Here is a 15,164-nt window from a genome sequence, read left to right on the forward strand (position 1 = left end):
GAGAAGCACCAGGATGCCCACGAAGTTTCAGTGAGATTCCGAAGACTGTGCACCGCACAATGGCGTGAGATCCCAGGGTATTGGGGTATTGCAGCCCCGCAAGGTCGCAGCATGGCGTAGGATGTCTCAAAATGCAGGTCTTCTTGAATCTAGTGGTTCTCACCAGGCTCTGGGTCATCATTTTCGCAGTCCCCAGGTTGATTGGAAGGAAGGGTTACAGCAGGCTCAGGTTACAAAGCAGGCTGTCCAGTTGCTGAAAATCGTCTCAGCCACTTTTCCTTCATCATCCTCTTCGGTTTTGGTTCCAGTGGTCACTTGTCTTCAGGTTCAGAGAACTTAACAGGAACTACATCATAACCTCTGCATTTTCTCCCGGCATTTTACAAGGGGCGGTCTGCTTGTGCAATCAGGACAGCCAGCCCCCCCACTGGGATTTGTCCACATACAGGCAAGGAGGAAGACAAAGGGCTGTGCGTTGGTCTCCTCCCTCGCTTCATGCCTTCAGAGAGACTGGATCCTGGGCGGGGAGTCCCAGGGACTCCTACTGAAGATTTTTTAAAAAAATCTTTTTTAAAAATAAAACAAATAAAATGAAATCACAAAGGAATTTCCCACCCTGGATGTCAGGGGAAGGAAGATGGCCGAAGAAACACTAAAATGACTAAAAAAGAAGACTGAGGCCATTTTGGTAAAATGAGCATCCTTAGGTGTCTTTCCTGCAGCTGTGAACACAGCCCGCAGTAAAGGTGCACCAAATTAAAAGGTAAGCTTGTACCTGTAACAGAATTGTTAGTTTTTAGTGCGAATTGGAATATATTGCATCTCCCCTCCCCAGTACTCCACATAAGGTGGGGTGTGCTAGTTTCAACAAATAAAAAAAAAAATGCATCGAAAGATCCTTTCTACCCTTGGGAACTGTAGTTCTGTCATAGTGAGCCATAGAAGAACAAGTTACTTACCAACTGGTAACGTTCTCTCGACTACATGTTCCGCCAACGTATTCCTCATCTTAGATATTCCCGTTTAGCTTCAGCTGCTTCGGAAAAATTCTCCCGGCAGAGGGCGGCGTGCATAGAGTCGAGGTCCCTCAAAGGCCTCCGTCGAGGGCGACGTCATCAGGTATGCAAGTATCACACGCAGCGCCAGTTGGCCTCAGTTCTGTTTTTTCCCTCTTGCTCGTGTTGAGCCAGTGTAGGTCGACAGGGTTCGGCCTTGCGAGAGTTGAAGTAGTGAAAACCTTAGAAGTTCTACAGAGGGGTAGGATGGGAGGGCGATGAGGAATACGTTGGAGGAACATCAAGTCGAAAGAACGTTACCAGTTGGATAAGTAACTTGTTCTTCGAATGGATTGTGTCCTCCAACGTATTCCTCATCTTAGATAGATTCCTTAAGCAGTGTAAGAATTTGGAGGAAGAGGGAGTAGAATTTCTCTTTTTTTAACAGTACTGAATATTAGTACTGCCTTATCAAAGGCAAGTTCTTTGGAGTAGGAAGCGCCTAAACTGTAAAACTTTGTGAAAGTATGCATTGAGGACCAAGTCGCTGCATCAGAAATCGACTTAACGGGACACCCCTTTGAAGAGTTGTCGAAGAGGCTATACCTATGGTTGAGTGGGCCCTCAAGCCTTCCAGCGGGATCTTACCAGCCAATCTGTAGCCTTCAGTAATGCAAAGTACAATCCATCTAGACAAGAACTGTTTAGACACTGCTTGACCCAATTTTCTTCCAGTGTAGCCAATAAAAAGTTGATAATCAACCCCGAGCTCGGAGAGCCTAGAAATATAAAAGCTTAACGCCCTTCTAGGTTCCAGCGTGTGGAGTCTTTCCTCCTCCTTAGCAGGATGGGTGGGGACAGGGGGGAGGGGGGGAGGGGCGGATAGAAAGCAGGTAGAATGATTTTCTGAATCAGATGAAAATCTGAAACAACTTTAGGCAAAAAGGAGGGTGTAACCCTTAAAACAACAGTCTTTGTGGAACACAGTATAGGGTGGCCTGGAAGATGGTGCCTGCAACTCTCTCACTCTTCGTGCAGATGTTAATGCGACCAATAAAATGGTCTTGAAGGTTAACCTTAAAGGGCATGTGGGCAAGGGTTCAAATGGGGCACATATTAAAAACTTTAGAACCAGATTAAGGTCCCAAACTGGGACTTGGAATGAAGGTGGGAACACATTTGTGAGCCCTTTTTGTAATTGGATTACCAAAGGAATTTTAAAATAGGATCCCTCTTCCGAAGAGCGCTTAAAAATGGAAAGCAATGCCAAATAACCTTTAATGGTCCCAGCATTGAGACCCTTATGTGCCAGTGATAAGAGGAAAGACAACACCTCTGGGATTGAACATAAAAAAGGATCAACATTCTTTTCCCTGCATCAGTTGCAAAACTTCTTCCAACGGCACAGAGAATTTGTTGCTGGCCTTCTTGCCGAAAGCAACACCTCCATGACGTCATCCAGGAGGTCCCAATCCCTGTATCTCAGCCTTTCAAATACCAAGCATGACGGTTGAGAGTGCTGACATCTGGATAGAGAACCCAAGCCTCCCTTTGTGAGAGAAGCTTCTCTCTGAGGAAGACGAATTTGAGGACAGATGGACATGTTTAGAAGGTCGGGTACCACATTGTCCATGCCCAATCCAGGCCAATTAGGATCATGCGGCTTCCGAACCGTCTCAGCCTGCTGATTACTTGAGAAATGACGGGGAAATCGGTGGAAACACGTAAAGTAGTGAGAAATCCCAGTCCACCACGAAAGTGTCTCCTAGAGCTCCTCTCGCAGGAAATTCCCTTGAGCAATACCTTTCGCACTTACGGTTGACTCTGGTCGCAAACAGGTCTACTTGAGGTGTTCCCCAAAGGGCGAAGATCTATTGGACTTCCTAAGCTAGCTCCCACTTGTGGGAGACTGTACCCTGCCTGCTCCGAGCGTCCAGTGTTGTGTTTTTTTCCCCCCCGACTAGATGAACTGCCGATAAGGAGATCCCTTCTTGAATTACCCAGAACCAGAGCCGCACTGCCTCTCTGCACAGAGGTAGTGATCCTACACCCCCTCTTTTGTTGAAGTAATGCATGGCCACAGTGTTGTCCGTCATTATCAGGACGTTAGTCCCCCTGACCGAGGGCAAAAAAGCCTTCAGCGCTAGTCTGATTGCCCTCAGCTCTAAAAGGTTGAGGTGTAGTTTGGACTCCGATGGAGACCAATGACCGCTGACTGTCAGATCGTTGGCGTGGGATCCACACCCCATAAGTGAGGCGTCCGTCACTACTGTGATCTCCGTCCATGGTAGCCAAAAATGTTCTCTTTTCAGAATATTGTTCTTGCGGGTCCACGACAGAAGGTCTTGTTGAACCCTGCTCGAAACCTGAAGTAGATCTGTCATCTTTCCTGAGAACTGGGACCATTGAGTCTTTAGAGCCCATTGAAGGGATCCGATTCTCAGGCGAGCCTCTTGCACTTGGAAGATGCAGGATGCCATGAGGCCTAGCAACCTCAAGAAGTCGTAGGCCGGAAGATTTAGGGCACTCTGACATTTGGAGACCATCTAAAAAATGTCTTGAGCCCTCGTCTTGGGAGGAGAGCTCTTTCCCAAGGATGTATCCAATACAGTGTCTAGTCAAAGGATCGAATCTAAAGGGTCGACACCAAAGGGTCGACAGGTCAAAGGATCGATTTTTTTTTAAAATTATATATATTCTTTTAGGTTTTCGTTTAGGGAAAAAAAGTGTTTTAGCAAAAAAAGGGGGGTTGGGGATCCCCCAAACCCCTCCTCCCCAAAAAGAAATATGTGGAAGAAAAATTCAATCCTTTGACCTGTCAACCCTTTGGTGTCGATCCTTTGACTGGCAACCATCCAATTCTGCTCCAAGGTACTGGAGCTGCTGAAAAGGTGTCACCTGTGACTTCTTGAAAATGAGGGAGAAGTCCAGTCTGTGAAGGGAGTGGCAGGTGACTTCTAGATGGATCCAGGGTTTGCTCAGGAGAATGCGCCCTGATCAACCAATCGTCCAGGTAGGGTTAGACATGGATCCTCTCTCCTGAGATACGCTGCCTCTACAGCCATCAGTTTGGTGAAAACCCTTGGGGCGCAGGTCAACCCTAATGGTAGGACTCGAAACTGATAGTGTGAGCCGCCAACGGTGAACCTCAGGTATTTTCTGTGCTTGGGATGCATTTACACATGAAAATAAGCATCCAGAAGGTCAAATGACACCAACCAAGAAGTTGGAGGGCCTGAAGGATCTGAGAAAGAGTGACCATCTTGAATTTGTCCTTCCTCAGGAACTTGTTCCAGTAGCTCAAGTACAAGATGGGTCTCAGTCCTCTGTCCTTTTTGGGAATAAAAAAACATGGGGAGTACTAACCCTTGTTCCTCTCCGCTACAGGCACTGGTTCTATAGCGCCTTTCTCTAGCAGGGTTAAAATCTCCTGCTGTAGGAGCGGATCTAGAAACTTCAAAGAGCGTCTCCCTGGTGGATTGTTTTGAGGCTGCGTTAAGAATGGAAGGCAGTAACCTTGGGCTATTGTTTCCAGAGCCCAACATCTGAAGTAATGACTCGCCATTCTTGCAGATGCTGAGAGTCTGCCACCCACCGGTGTTACATGATGCAAGCTCTCAAAGCGGTTTTAGGGCGGAAGCTGCGGCTGCTGATGGCAAGGACGCTGCAGCCGGTTTAGCACTTTTACCTCGTCCACCACTGGGATCTTTCTTTGGCCTCTTTGACGGCCCATTCCTCTCACCTTTCCAAATGAGTATTAACGATAGGATCGTCTCTTCCAAGAATGCCCTGATGAACGAAACGGCAGGGGTTGCCTCATAGCGGCTCCCGAAGACTTGGCAGCCACTTATAAGGTCTGCAACCTCTGAAGGCTCTCATCAGCCTTGCTGCCAAAAAGGTGAGACCCGTCAAAGGGCATGTTCAGAAGACAGGATTGCAAATCTGGTGCAAAATCCGGCTTCCGTAATCACGCAAACCAGCGCATAACTGCTAGTAGCCATGGACCTGACGACGCTATCTGCAGAGTCCAAACCTGATTGAAGGGATTCCTGCATGGCTTCCTTTCTATCTGTAACAATAGCCAGGGATCATTCCCTTTCCTCCCCTTCTGGAATATGCTCCGCCGCCATGGAGATGCACTCCCAGAGAGTGTAAAAGAATTTTGCCAAGGCACATATGGAGTTGGCCGATTTTAAGGCCATACTCCCTGCTGACAATACCTTGCGTGCCCATCCATCCACACGCTTGGCGTCCCCATCTGGAGGGATAGTAGGGTACGTCACTTTGATGTAGCAGTGGCTGCCAGGACCACCAGACTCTCGGAGAAGGGTGTTTTGACAGATAGCCGGGGTCGCTACTGTAAGGGCGGTATTTTGATGTAAGGGTCTTATTCACAGGTGGAATAGAGTCCGGTTCTCCCAATTCTTGGCCACCCTATTTTGCAAAGCCACATGAACAGATAGAACTGGATCAGTGGCTGGGCCTTGATCTAGAATGTCTGTCAGATCATGCTGGACAAACTGGGTCTGTGGTCCAGACCATCCTAAATAATCAACCAGCTTCATCATTAGTTGACGGAATGAGGAACTGGCATGGTCTCCTGGCTCTGGCTGTCCAAATTCTGCCCAAGGTGATGTATCCACACCACTAGCGTTGTGTAATGTCTCTTTGAGAGCTCTCATTTTACTCTCTTCAGAGATGAGGCATTCTGGAACATTGGGGGTGACATTCCAAGCCAAATGGGACCTCCTCATCCTCAGACTTTTCCTGCTCTTCAAATATCAAGGATAGGGATTTAAAGCATTCTTTCCTGGGCAGAGGAGTGAAAAAGTCTTCACTGTAGGAAATGTTTTTAAAGAGGGTGTAGGCTTTGCAGCGTTCTCTCTTGCTGCAGCCTGTTCAGATGACTGAACTGGAGCCTTAGAAATTTTCGGCGTTGATGAAATAGGAGCCTTCGACAGAAACGGTCTTGAAGGTGTTGAGGCGCCCTTTGAGCTTTGTCCTTCGAGCTATGCTGGACCTTGGACAGCGTTGATCTCGAGCGGTATTTTTTGCTCGGGGTCCTCAAGGGTTCCCGATCAGCTCTTCTTCGATCAACCGGGCTCGAGGGCGCTCAAGTGTCGGTACGGGAACACTCCCGGCCGGCTTCAGAGGAAGGCGCGGTCAGAGGCTTAGCCCTCTCAAATACCTCCATCATTTTCACCCTGAAAGCTTCCCACTCTTCGGAATAAGTGTTTTGTGGGGCATTTCATTCTTTTGGGAGAGTCATCTGACAAAGTGGATGGGGACCGGTGTAATCTCTTCAACCTTTTCGTCGAAGCCAATGAGTGGTGGGAGCCACTTCGGGATCTCGACCTATGTGTCCTATCGCGTCGAGGAGATTCTTTGTGTGTTCTTGACTCGACGTTCCAGGATTTTCGGTTGGATTTTGTTTGTCGACTCACCTGCAGTTTTCCTTTCCACTCTCGCAAGGCCTTACCGGCCATCGCCTAACACTTCGTGCAGGCTTCCGTGTCGTGATCTTTCCCAAGGCACAAGACGATCGATGTGGGTCAGTGACCACATTTTTTTAACTGCAATCTTTGCACTTCTTGAACCCCGAACGCAGGGTAGTCGGGTCGATGAAGAGGACATCTTCGATTTAATTCTTTGAAAAATTATTCTGCGCCACAGAAATTACCGAGGCACACCGAGTCTGATAACACATACTGCGGAAAAACGAACTTAAGCCAACGGACGCCGCGTGTGCTACTTGTATACCTGATGACATCACCCTCGACGGAGGCCTTCGGGGGACCTCGACTCAACGCCATCGACGCACAGCGCCTTCTGCCGAGAAAAGTTTTCCGAAGCAGCTGAAGCTGGACGGGAATATCCAAGATGATGAATACGTTGGAGGACACAATCCATTCGAAAGTTAAAAGGGGAGTCCCTAGGGCAACCAATCAACAACAGGCACTTATTGCCAAAAAGTTGTTGAAGAGGAAAACTTTAAAAAGAGACTATGGAGAGTCTAAAAAAAATGACACCCATAAAAAGAGTATATGATCCTGTGGGTGTGGAAAAGGGTTCCCACTCACAGCCGTATAAGGAAAAATAATCCACCAGTAAAGCAAAAGGTTCTGGGGTTGACAAGTCAGGAAGATTTACCATTTCTATGAAAATCTTACCTAACCAAAAGGCATTGCGGTAATGACAATGGTGCACAGTAGGGAACAATACAAGAGAAAAACATAGGTTTATAGTCACCAGCCTGGTCAGAGCACATCATAAAGGTTATCCAAAGTAACCTTACAGAAAAATGCACGTGTACTGGGCAGCACCCCACTTAGAGTGGGCCGTGCTACATTACAGCAAAGGTTACAAATTGTTTTATAAAAGTGATGCCAGTGACCAAGGCTCTTTAAATATGGCACAAGTCAAGAAGTGACCTGTGATGAGCATCAATTTACATTTTCTAAAAAAAGGGCACCTTTTCCTGTGAACAACTTTTGTTCAAATGCCTTATCCCAGTATTTTGACCTTGAAAAAGCCTAGTTTGAAGGTACTTCATGGTTGCTTGCAGAGCTCCTGCTATGCAGAGGCACAGCAATGTGGTTACAAAACCAATTAAACCTGACTGACCAGGTGCAGCTTGAAGTTAATGCAGAGGAGATAAAGGTCAATGGGACTAGTGCACACACTAGGGTTTACTACCATAGCAAATTAGTCAGCATCTTACAATAAGATAGACTGGTTTAAACAAAACAATTCCTTGCAGGTTTGTAAAGCATGACAGTCCTTTAAAGCTTTGCTCAGAAAACAAATATAAAAAGCCTTAAAAATCTGATTACCTGAAAAGGGTGGTGGCGGTCCTCCAGGCCCAGGAAATCTGTCACCACCAGGGCCAGGTGGGAAGCGGCCTCGCCCTCTGCCAACCGGCGGAAAAGGTGCACGGGAATTGATTCCGGGAGGTCCCGCTTTACCTTCACCGGCCATTTGCCCAGCCTGTGTAGCTACAACAATGAAAATAGAACAGAAAGTATATACATCTTTTAAAGTCCTAAACTACCCCCCAGAATGCAGTGCCTTCCGTTTTCCAAAAGCTACTTTTCCATAGCTTTAAGCAATAGTCCATGGTTCTTACAATACATCCTCTTGAACCAGATTAAGGTAATTCAGGTCCTTCACTTCAGGAGAAAGGTAATGAAGGAAAAAGTTACTTACCTGTAACTGTTCTCCAGCATGGGTCTGGCATGGATTCACATGCTCATGAATATTCCTCGTCGTCACACTGGGAATCCACGGTAAAAATCAGTTTCGTTTCTGAACTGTCTTTCTCCTATAAACCAATCACTGAGCTCTGGCTCATATTGCCCCCCAAGCCAATGACTGCCCTCTCCCTAAGCCCCGCCTCTGAAGAGCCGCAGAGTGGAGTGGGAGGGTTCGCATGTGAATCCATGCCAGACCCATGCTGGAGAACAACAGTTACAGGTAAGTAATTTGTTGCTTCTCCAGCATGGGGTCTGGCATGGATTCACATGCTCATGAATAAAGAATACACAGCAGTACACACATGCACAGCCAAGGGAGGTGGCAAGGCTCAACAGAAGCAATTTTCTTACCTCCTCACCTTCAAGCGAACAGGTTGACCAGCACTGCCTGGCCGACTCTGGACTCCTCCCTGGAATCCCTGTTGACGCAGTAGAATTTTGTGAAGGTGTGCATCAACCTCCATGTAGCAGCCCTGCAGATGTCCAGCAGAGGCACCCCAGACAAGAACGCTGTTGTGGCAGCAATCGCTCTGTTAGAGTGGTCTCTCGGACGGCCAGGCAACGGTTGGCAAACCAACCGTTGCCAATGATGCAGCCGGGGAGCCACCTGGAAATGGAAGCCTTGGACAGGGCCTTCCCATGGTTCACAGGACCAAAGTTCTTTGTGCGATCCACATAAAACTTCCGCACTCTAGCCACATCCAGCGAGTGCAAAGTCCTATCAGCCGGCGGCGAAGGCGGCAGAAAAAACACAGATAACACCAACGGTTCGTTAAGATGAAAGTCCGACGGCACCTTAGGCATGAAGATGGGGTGCGTCCGCAGCGCCACCCTTGTCTCTTGGAATGTTAAGTAAAGTGGCTTACAGGTCAGGGCCTGGATCTCACACAATTGTCGTGCAGAGGTAATGGCAACGAGAAAAGCCGTCTTCCATGACAGGAACTTGAGTGGAACAGAATGCATAGGCTCAAGCTGAGCTCCCATGATTCTAGAGAATACCACATTGAGTTCCCACGCTGGGGCCGGAGCCTTCACCGGCGGAAACAAACGGAACAGTCCCTTGATGAATTCCTTAACCAGACGGTGCAACCACAATGCAGACCACCCCGGAGATCTTGTGTAGCGGGAGATACCCACCAGAAGAACCTTGATGGAGACATGAGCTAGCCCCGCTTTGGCCAACGACAGGAAATATGGCAGCACCTGCAGAGCAGTGACCCTCAGAGGGTTGATCTTCTGTGAACAGCACCAAATTGCGAATCTCTTCCATTTGTGTCAATAGCATTTTAAAGTAGACAAAGCCCTGGCCTTCGCAAGCACCTCCTTGCAGTCCGCTGGGAGATCGTAACCCACAAACTCTAATGCTGCAGGAGCCAGGCCTTCAGGCTCAGCGATCCTGGTTCGTGGTGTAATATTGTGCCACCTTCCCAGCGCTAAGCACTTGAAGAGGCTGAGCAGCGCCTTTAACTGATAATGCTTCCCCTGAAGGACGAAGCGCAGAAACCTGCCGTGTCCTTTGTGAATGGGGACGTGGAAGTACACGTCCTCCAAATCAAACGATGACCGAAAATCCCCCTCATACAGCTGGCCGAGCATGTGTTGTAGCATGAGCATCCAGAATTTCTGGAACTTAAGTATTTGTTGAGCCGTCGTTGTTCGGATGGGCCTCCAGCCCCCGGTCTTCTTTCTTACGAGGAAGCACTTAGAGCTTGTTACTCTGCGACTTTGGGGCTCCGGAGTATACTCTATCGCCCCTTTTTGTAACATCGCCTGAACCTCCCGCACCAGCTGAGGGATGTGGTTTTCCTGTCGGGCCACTGGAGGTATTCCCGGGCACTTCGCTGAAACTCCAGGGTGTGTCCGTTGGCAAGAGCGTCCAGCATCCATCTGTCGGTTCGAGATGGTCTCCCACACGCCGATGTTCCCCCAGGGTGCACGGTGGGGGTGGGACAGGGGGGACGGGGGGGTTGGGGAAGGGGAGGGTGTCTGACGTCCCAGCCAGTTCATTCCTGTTTTGAGGTAGACAGCAACATCTGCCTCCGAAGGCCTTGGATCTACCCCTGTTGGCTTCCTGGGCCGAGGAATGGGAGGGATGGCAGTAAGAGGATGAGCCCCTGCCGAAAACATTTCGATGACCTGAAAGTCTTCCCTCTCGAGGAACGAAAGGAAGTCCCCCGTTGCTGTAGGGTACCTAGGGCCCACGCCGTTTCTGTGTCCGCCTTGATGGCCTGGAGAGACTCATCCACAGCATTCCCAAACAGGTTGTCCTCGAAGGGCATGTCCAAAACCCTTGCCTGGATCCCTTACCTGAAATTGGTGGCCTTGAGCCAACCACGAGGACAAAGACAAGACCCCATTTCCCATCTGATGGAATCCTGTATCCGCGATATCTAGGGCAACCGTGAGGGCGTGGTCGGATGCCACCTCGCCTTCTTGGAGAATCTCCAACGCCTCTGCCCGCTTGTCCTTGGGGAGGAAATCCAGGAGAAGAGCCAGCTTAAACCACAGCTCACGGTCGTACCTGGCCACGATCGAGAGGGTTTTGGCAGCCTTGATCGTCATCGCCGCTGAGTTGATCACCTTTCTACTCATCGAATCCAGCTTCTTTCCCTCAGGAATCCTGAGGGGTGGAGGAAGAAGAAGCCAAGCCCGATTACTTCTTCCTGGCGGCCACAGAAGTCTGGAGAAGGTTGTGCCTGCAAGCACTTGGGTGAAGAGTCCTGCAAGCAATTAGGTGCAGAGTCCGGCACCCTGTACTTGTTCTCCAGCCGGTCCCTCTTCGCTGGGGCCGTAGTGGGGTTCTTCAGTAAGGTCATTCCATCATCCCACACATCGTCCAGGAGCAGGACAGAAAGGATGGTCTTTCTCTTCACCTCCCAGCGCTGGTACAAGAAGCCCTGTGAGCTGGAACAGCTCAGATGCCCGGGCAATCATTGCATGGAAAGAGCCCACCGCGTCTGGTTCCCCCGATGGCAATGGGGTGGCCAGAACTGGTGCCACGCGAGGAGCGGGTGTCGGGGTCGTTGGGATCCTGCTCTGCATCACCAACAGCAAAGCGTGGAGAGAATATCCTGTGAAAGATCTCTAGGCGGTATCTGGGGCCTAGGAACACAAGGTGGAACCTAGTCGTCCTGGGGCACCTGGTAGTCGCCCTTGCTGTTGTCGCACCCCCCACCCCGTCATCGTGGGGAGAGTCTCCCGCGTTACCCTCATCACCGCCCTCCTGGACGGTGCGGACGGAGATGATCGCAACAAGATGTCTGCCCTGCAGGCCTTCAAATCCCCCCACCCCCTTTCCTGGGTCCAGATGGGTCGGCCTCGGGCTGATGTCTGGCATTCTCTTCTCTGGTGTCTTCTCAACAGGCATGCTCGAAGCCTCCCTCCTGGGAGGAAGAGGCACCCTGGCTGTCACCGGGGCGCCCTGTGGGTATGCCCCTACAGTCTTCACAACCTCGAGGAATGGGGACAACCTCGCCTGGTACACTTGGGCCTTCACGGAAAAGCTGGATCCTCTGTCTGGTTTGGCCTCGTCCTTCCTGGCCGACTTGGACCCCTTCTCCTGCTTTTAACTCCAGGGTTAAAATCAAAAAGTCCTAATGTCCAGCAAAAGAGCTGGGGGTTTCTAAGATTGAAGGGAATCAGCACAGCAATGAGACAGAATTCTCCTCAACAGTCGTCGAACCTGGGTAGTACCACCTGAACGATAACACAATTGACATACCTAGTAACTTTGTTGCCTCTTCTTTTGAATATTCACCAACACAAGCAACTTACCTGGGGAGAAGCATTCCGGCTCACGGGCCCATTCTTCTTAGGGATTTGACTGCATAAGTTAGAGAAACCCACTTGAGATTTGGTTCCATCTTTATTGTATTACTTTACTTAACTCTTGAAGTGTAAGTCAACTGAACACATTTATTTTAAAGGACCTGTGGTGAACGTGTAGGACATTACTCACCGTAATCGTATTTCTGATGGTTGTATCTGCTTAGATTGACATGATGTGCATATAGTCCGACATCTATTGGAAATCAAGGAGTATTGCATCTTTTTTTCATCGAAGACCAAAATAGGGATGTCAACATGAGCGTGACGAACACTATCCCTAGCTTGATGTGTAGTGCACAGAAAATCATTCATGCTACGAGGTACGACCGGTTGTCTATTCTGCCGTGAGAGCCTTACAGAGGCGTGAGTGAGTACAGAAGAAAGTGGATAAGACATGCATTACTTACCGTAATAGCATTTCTGATGATTGTATCTGCTTAGATTCACATGCTGTGCATATGGTCCGACATCCAGTGGTAACCGTGGAGTATTGCATCTGGTCTTTCGGGGACCGAAAGGGGACGTCGGCATAGGCGTGTCCGTAACACTATCCCTATCGTGACGTGGAGTGTACCCAAAATCCCTCATGCGCCGAGGTCCCTCCGATTGTATTTTTTCTGCCATGAGGGAGCCCAAGGCTATAGTGAGTGAGTACATAAAGAGAGAATGTTCTATGTTCTTCCATCCCGAGCGGGGAGGTAGGGAGGGCGCATGTGAATCTAAGCAAATACAATCATCAGAAATGCTATTACGGTAAGTAATGCATGTCTTCTGATGCTTGTTAATCTGCTTAGAATCACATGCTGTGCATAGACTAGCGAGCAGTACCTGGAGTTGGAGGTGGGTTGTGAGAAGGAACAGTAGAGAAAAGATGTCTTAATACTGCTTGTCCCACCTGAGAATCAGACCTAGAATGAGTGTCTAGGCAATAGTGTTTTGTAAAGGTGTGTACAGACCGACTCCAGGTTGCAGCTTTGCAATGGACTCCAGGGAGAACATTTGCAATTAATGCTATGGATGCCCCAGTGCCTCGAGTAGAATGTGCTCTAGGCTTGAAGGGCAGTTCTCTCTTACACTCTTGCTAACAGTGTGATGCATTTGACAATCCACCTTGAGATAGCAGATTTAGAGACAGGATCCCCTTCTCTACCAGCTGCCACTGAAACGAAGAATAGTTTTGTCTTCATCAGTGGTTTAGTTCTTTCCAGGTAGAACATGACTGCCCTGCGCACATCTAGTGTGTGTAGGATTCTTTCGGCCATGTTAGTAGGGTTCTGGAAGAAAGTGGGTAGTTCGATTGATTCTTTCACATGGAACTTTGAGATAAATTTAGGCGCAAACCTGGGATGTGTGCGCAGAACTATCTTATCTTTGTGGACTGTAACAAAGGGGTCTAGAACAGAAAGAGCCTGTAGTTCGCCAACCCTTCTGATAGAAGTGATAGCCACCAGGAAGCCTGTTTTATAGGTCAGGTCCTTCAGACTTGCTTTATGCATAGGCTCAAAGGGGGCTCCCATGAGCATGGTCAAAACCACATTCAGATCCCATCCAGCGGCTGCCGGAAGAAATGGGAGGATAAATCCTCTTAACTCCACCACAACACCTTTTGCTGTGATGTGGTGTAAGCTGACAGAGCAGCCAGATGAACTTTTAGGGAACTGAAGACTAACCCAGTGTCCAACAGATTGGTTAGATAAAGCATAATGTGTGTGGGTAAGCAATCAATGGGATTGACGCCCTTGGAGTTGGGCAGATGACAAAATGTTTCCATTTACTGGCATAGCAATAACGTGTATTAGGTTTTCTCGCTTCCCCGAGTGTGTCCATGCACCTCTGAGGGAGTTGCAGGTGTCCAAACTCTATGACCTCAGGAGCCAAGCTGCTAAGTTCAGAGTTTGTGTGCATGGGTGTAGGGTCACCCCCTGCCCTGAGACAACATGTTGTAGGGGCAGGGTAGTTTCACTGGTGGGGAGAGGGACATTTCCATCAGGTGAGCTAACCAGGGTTGGCAGGCCCACATGGGGGCCACCAGTATCATGGTAACTGGTTCCTGGTGCATCTTGTGCACTATCTTGTTGAGAAGGGGAGTCGGGGGGGAAGCGTAGACAAATTTCCCCGACCATGTTATCCAGAGACTTCCCCTTGGATCGGTTCTGGGGGTACCTGGAGGCGTAGTCTCGGCATTGGGCGTTCTCCTGAGTTGCGAACAGGTCGATCTCTTGGAAGCACCATTCTGCAAAGACATTGGGCACAAAGTCTTCGTGCAGCTGCCATTCGTATTCTTCGGGCAGAGGAAAATCTCTGCTGAGTACGTCTGCCAGAAGATTGAGTTCCCCTGAAACATGTTGGGACAACAGAAACATCTTGTGTTTGAGAGCCCATATCCAAATGTTTTGGGACAGCTTGGATAGCCCTGGAGAGTGAGTGCCCCACTGTTTGTTTAGGTAGTACATAGCTGTAGTGCTGTGTTAGAATCAGCACGGTCTTCCCTTGCAGTTGAACCTGAAAGGCTTTCAAAGCCTTGAAAACCGCTAATAACTCCAGGAGGTTTATATGGTTGGACGCTACTTGAGGAGACCAAACTGTGTGCCGTCTGCTGAAGCAGATGAGCTCCCCACCCTGTGAGAGATGCGTTTGTAGCGAGTGTGGCTTCCGCTCCAGGGGTGGTGAAGGTCATCCCCTTCAAGAGGTTTTCTCTTGACCGCCACTGCAGAGAACGAGGGCTGGCGAGACAACTACCAGATCTTCCCATTGTCCGCTGGCATGACACCACTGGCTGTTGAGTCACTCCTGCATGGGACGCATGCACAGCGCGCGTGGGGAACCAAGTATATGCATGACGCCATCATTCCTAGCAAGCACATGGTCTTGCGCACCATCACCTCCCGACTGGTTACATATTGAGGGATCTGAAAAAGCATGTTCTGAACCCTCTCGTTGGAGGGAAAGACGAGGCCATCCTTTGTCCGAATTAGAGCTCCTAGAAATTGTTTTGTTTGACTGGGGACTAAACTAGATTTCTTTTCGTTGATTGAGAAACCCAGACTGAAGGAGATCTATTGTTTTTTCGGTGTTCGAAAAACATGCG

The 15,164-nt window shown here is 49.1% G+C and overlaps 1 protein-coding gene across 4 annotated transcripts in view; it reads right to left on the reverse strand.

The window, feature by feature from the left end:
- The window catches only part of CPSF6 (cleavage and polyadenylation specific factor 6), a 539,228-nt gene that overhangs the window by 319,872 nt on the left and 204,192 nt on the right, over window positions 1-15,164 (reverse strand). For 2 of the 4 annotated variants that reach the window (XM_069629368.1, XM_069629366.1), the window contains exon 5: window positions 7,829-7,990. In XM_069629368.1, the coding sequence (XP_069485469.1) occupies window positions 7,829-7,990 (162 nt within the window). Of the gene's footprint in view, window positions 1-7,828; window positions 7,994-15,164 lie in introns of all 4 variants that reach the window. The other 2 variants (XM_069629367.1, XM_069629365.1) reach the window with 1 other exon arrangement.

The sequence above is a fragment of the Ambystoma mexicanum genome, chromosome 12 (assembly GCF_040938575.1).
Source record: "Ambystoma mexicanum isolate Mex_15411 chromosome 12, UKY_AmexF1_1, whole genome shotgun sequence".
Classification (NCBI taxonomy): Eukaryota; Metazoa; Chordata; class Amphibia; order Caudata; family Ambystomatidae; genus Ambystoma; species Ambystoma mexicanum.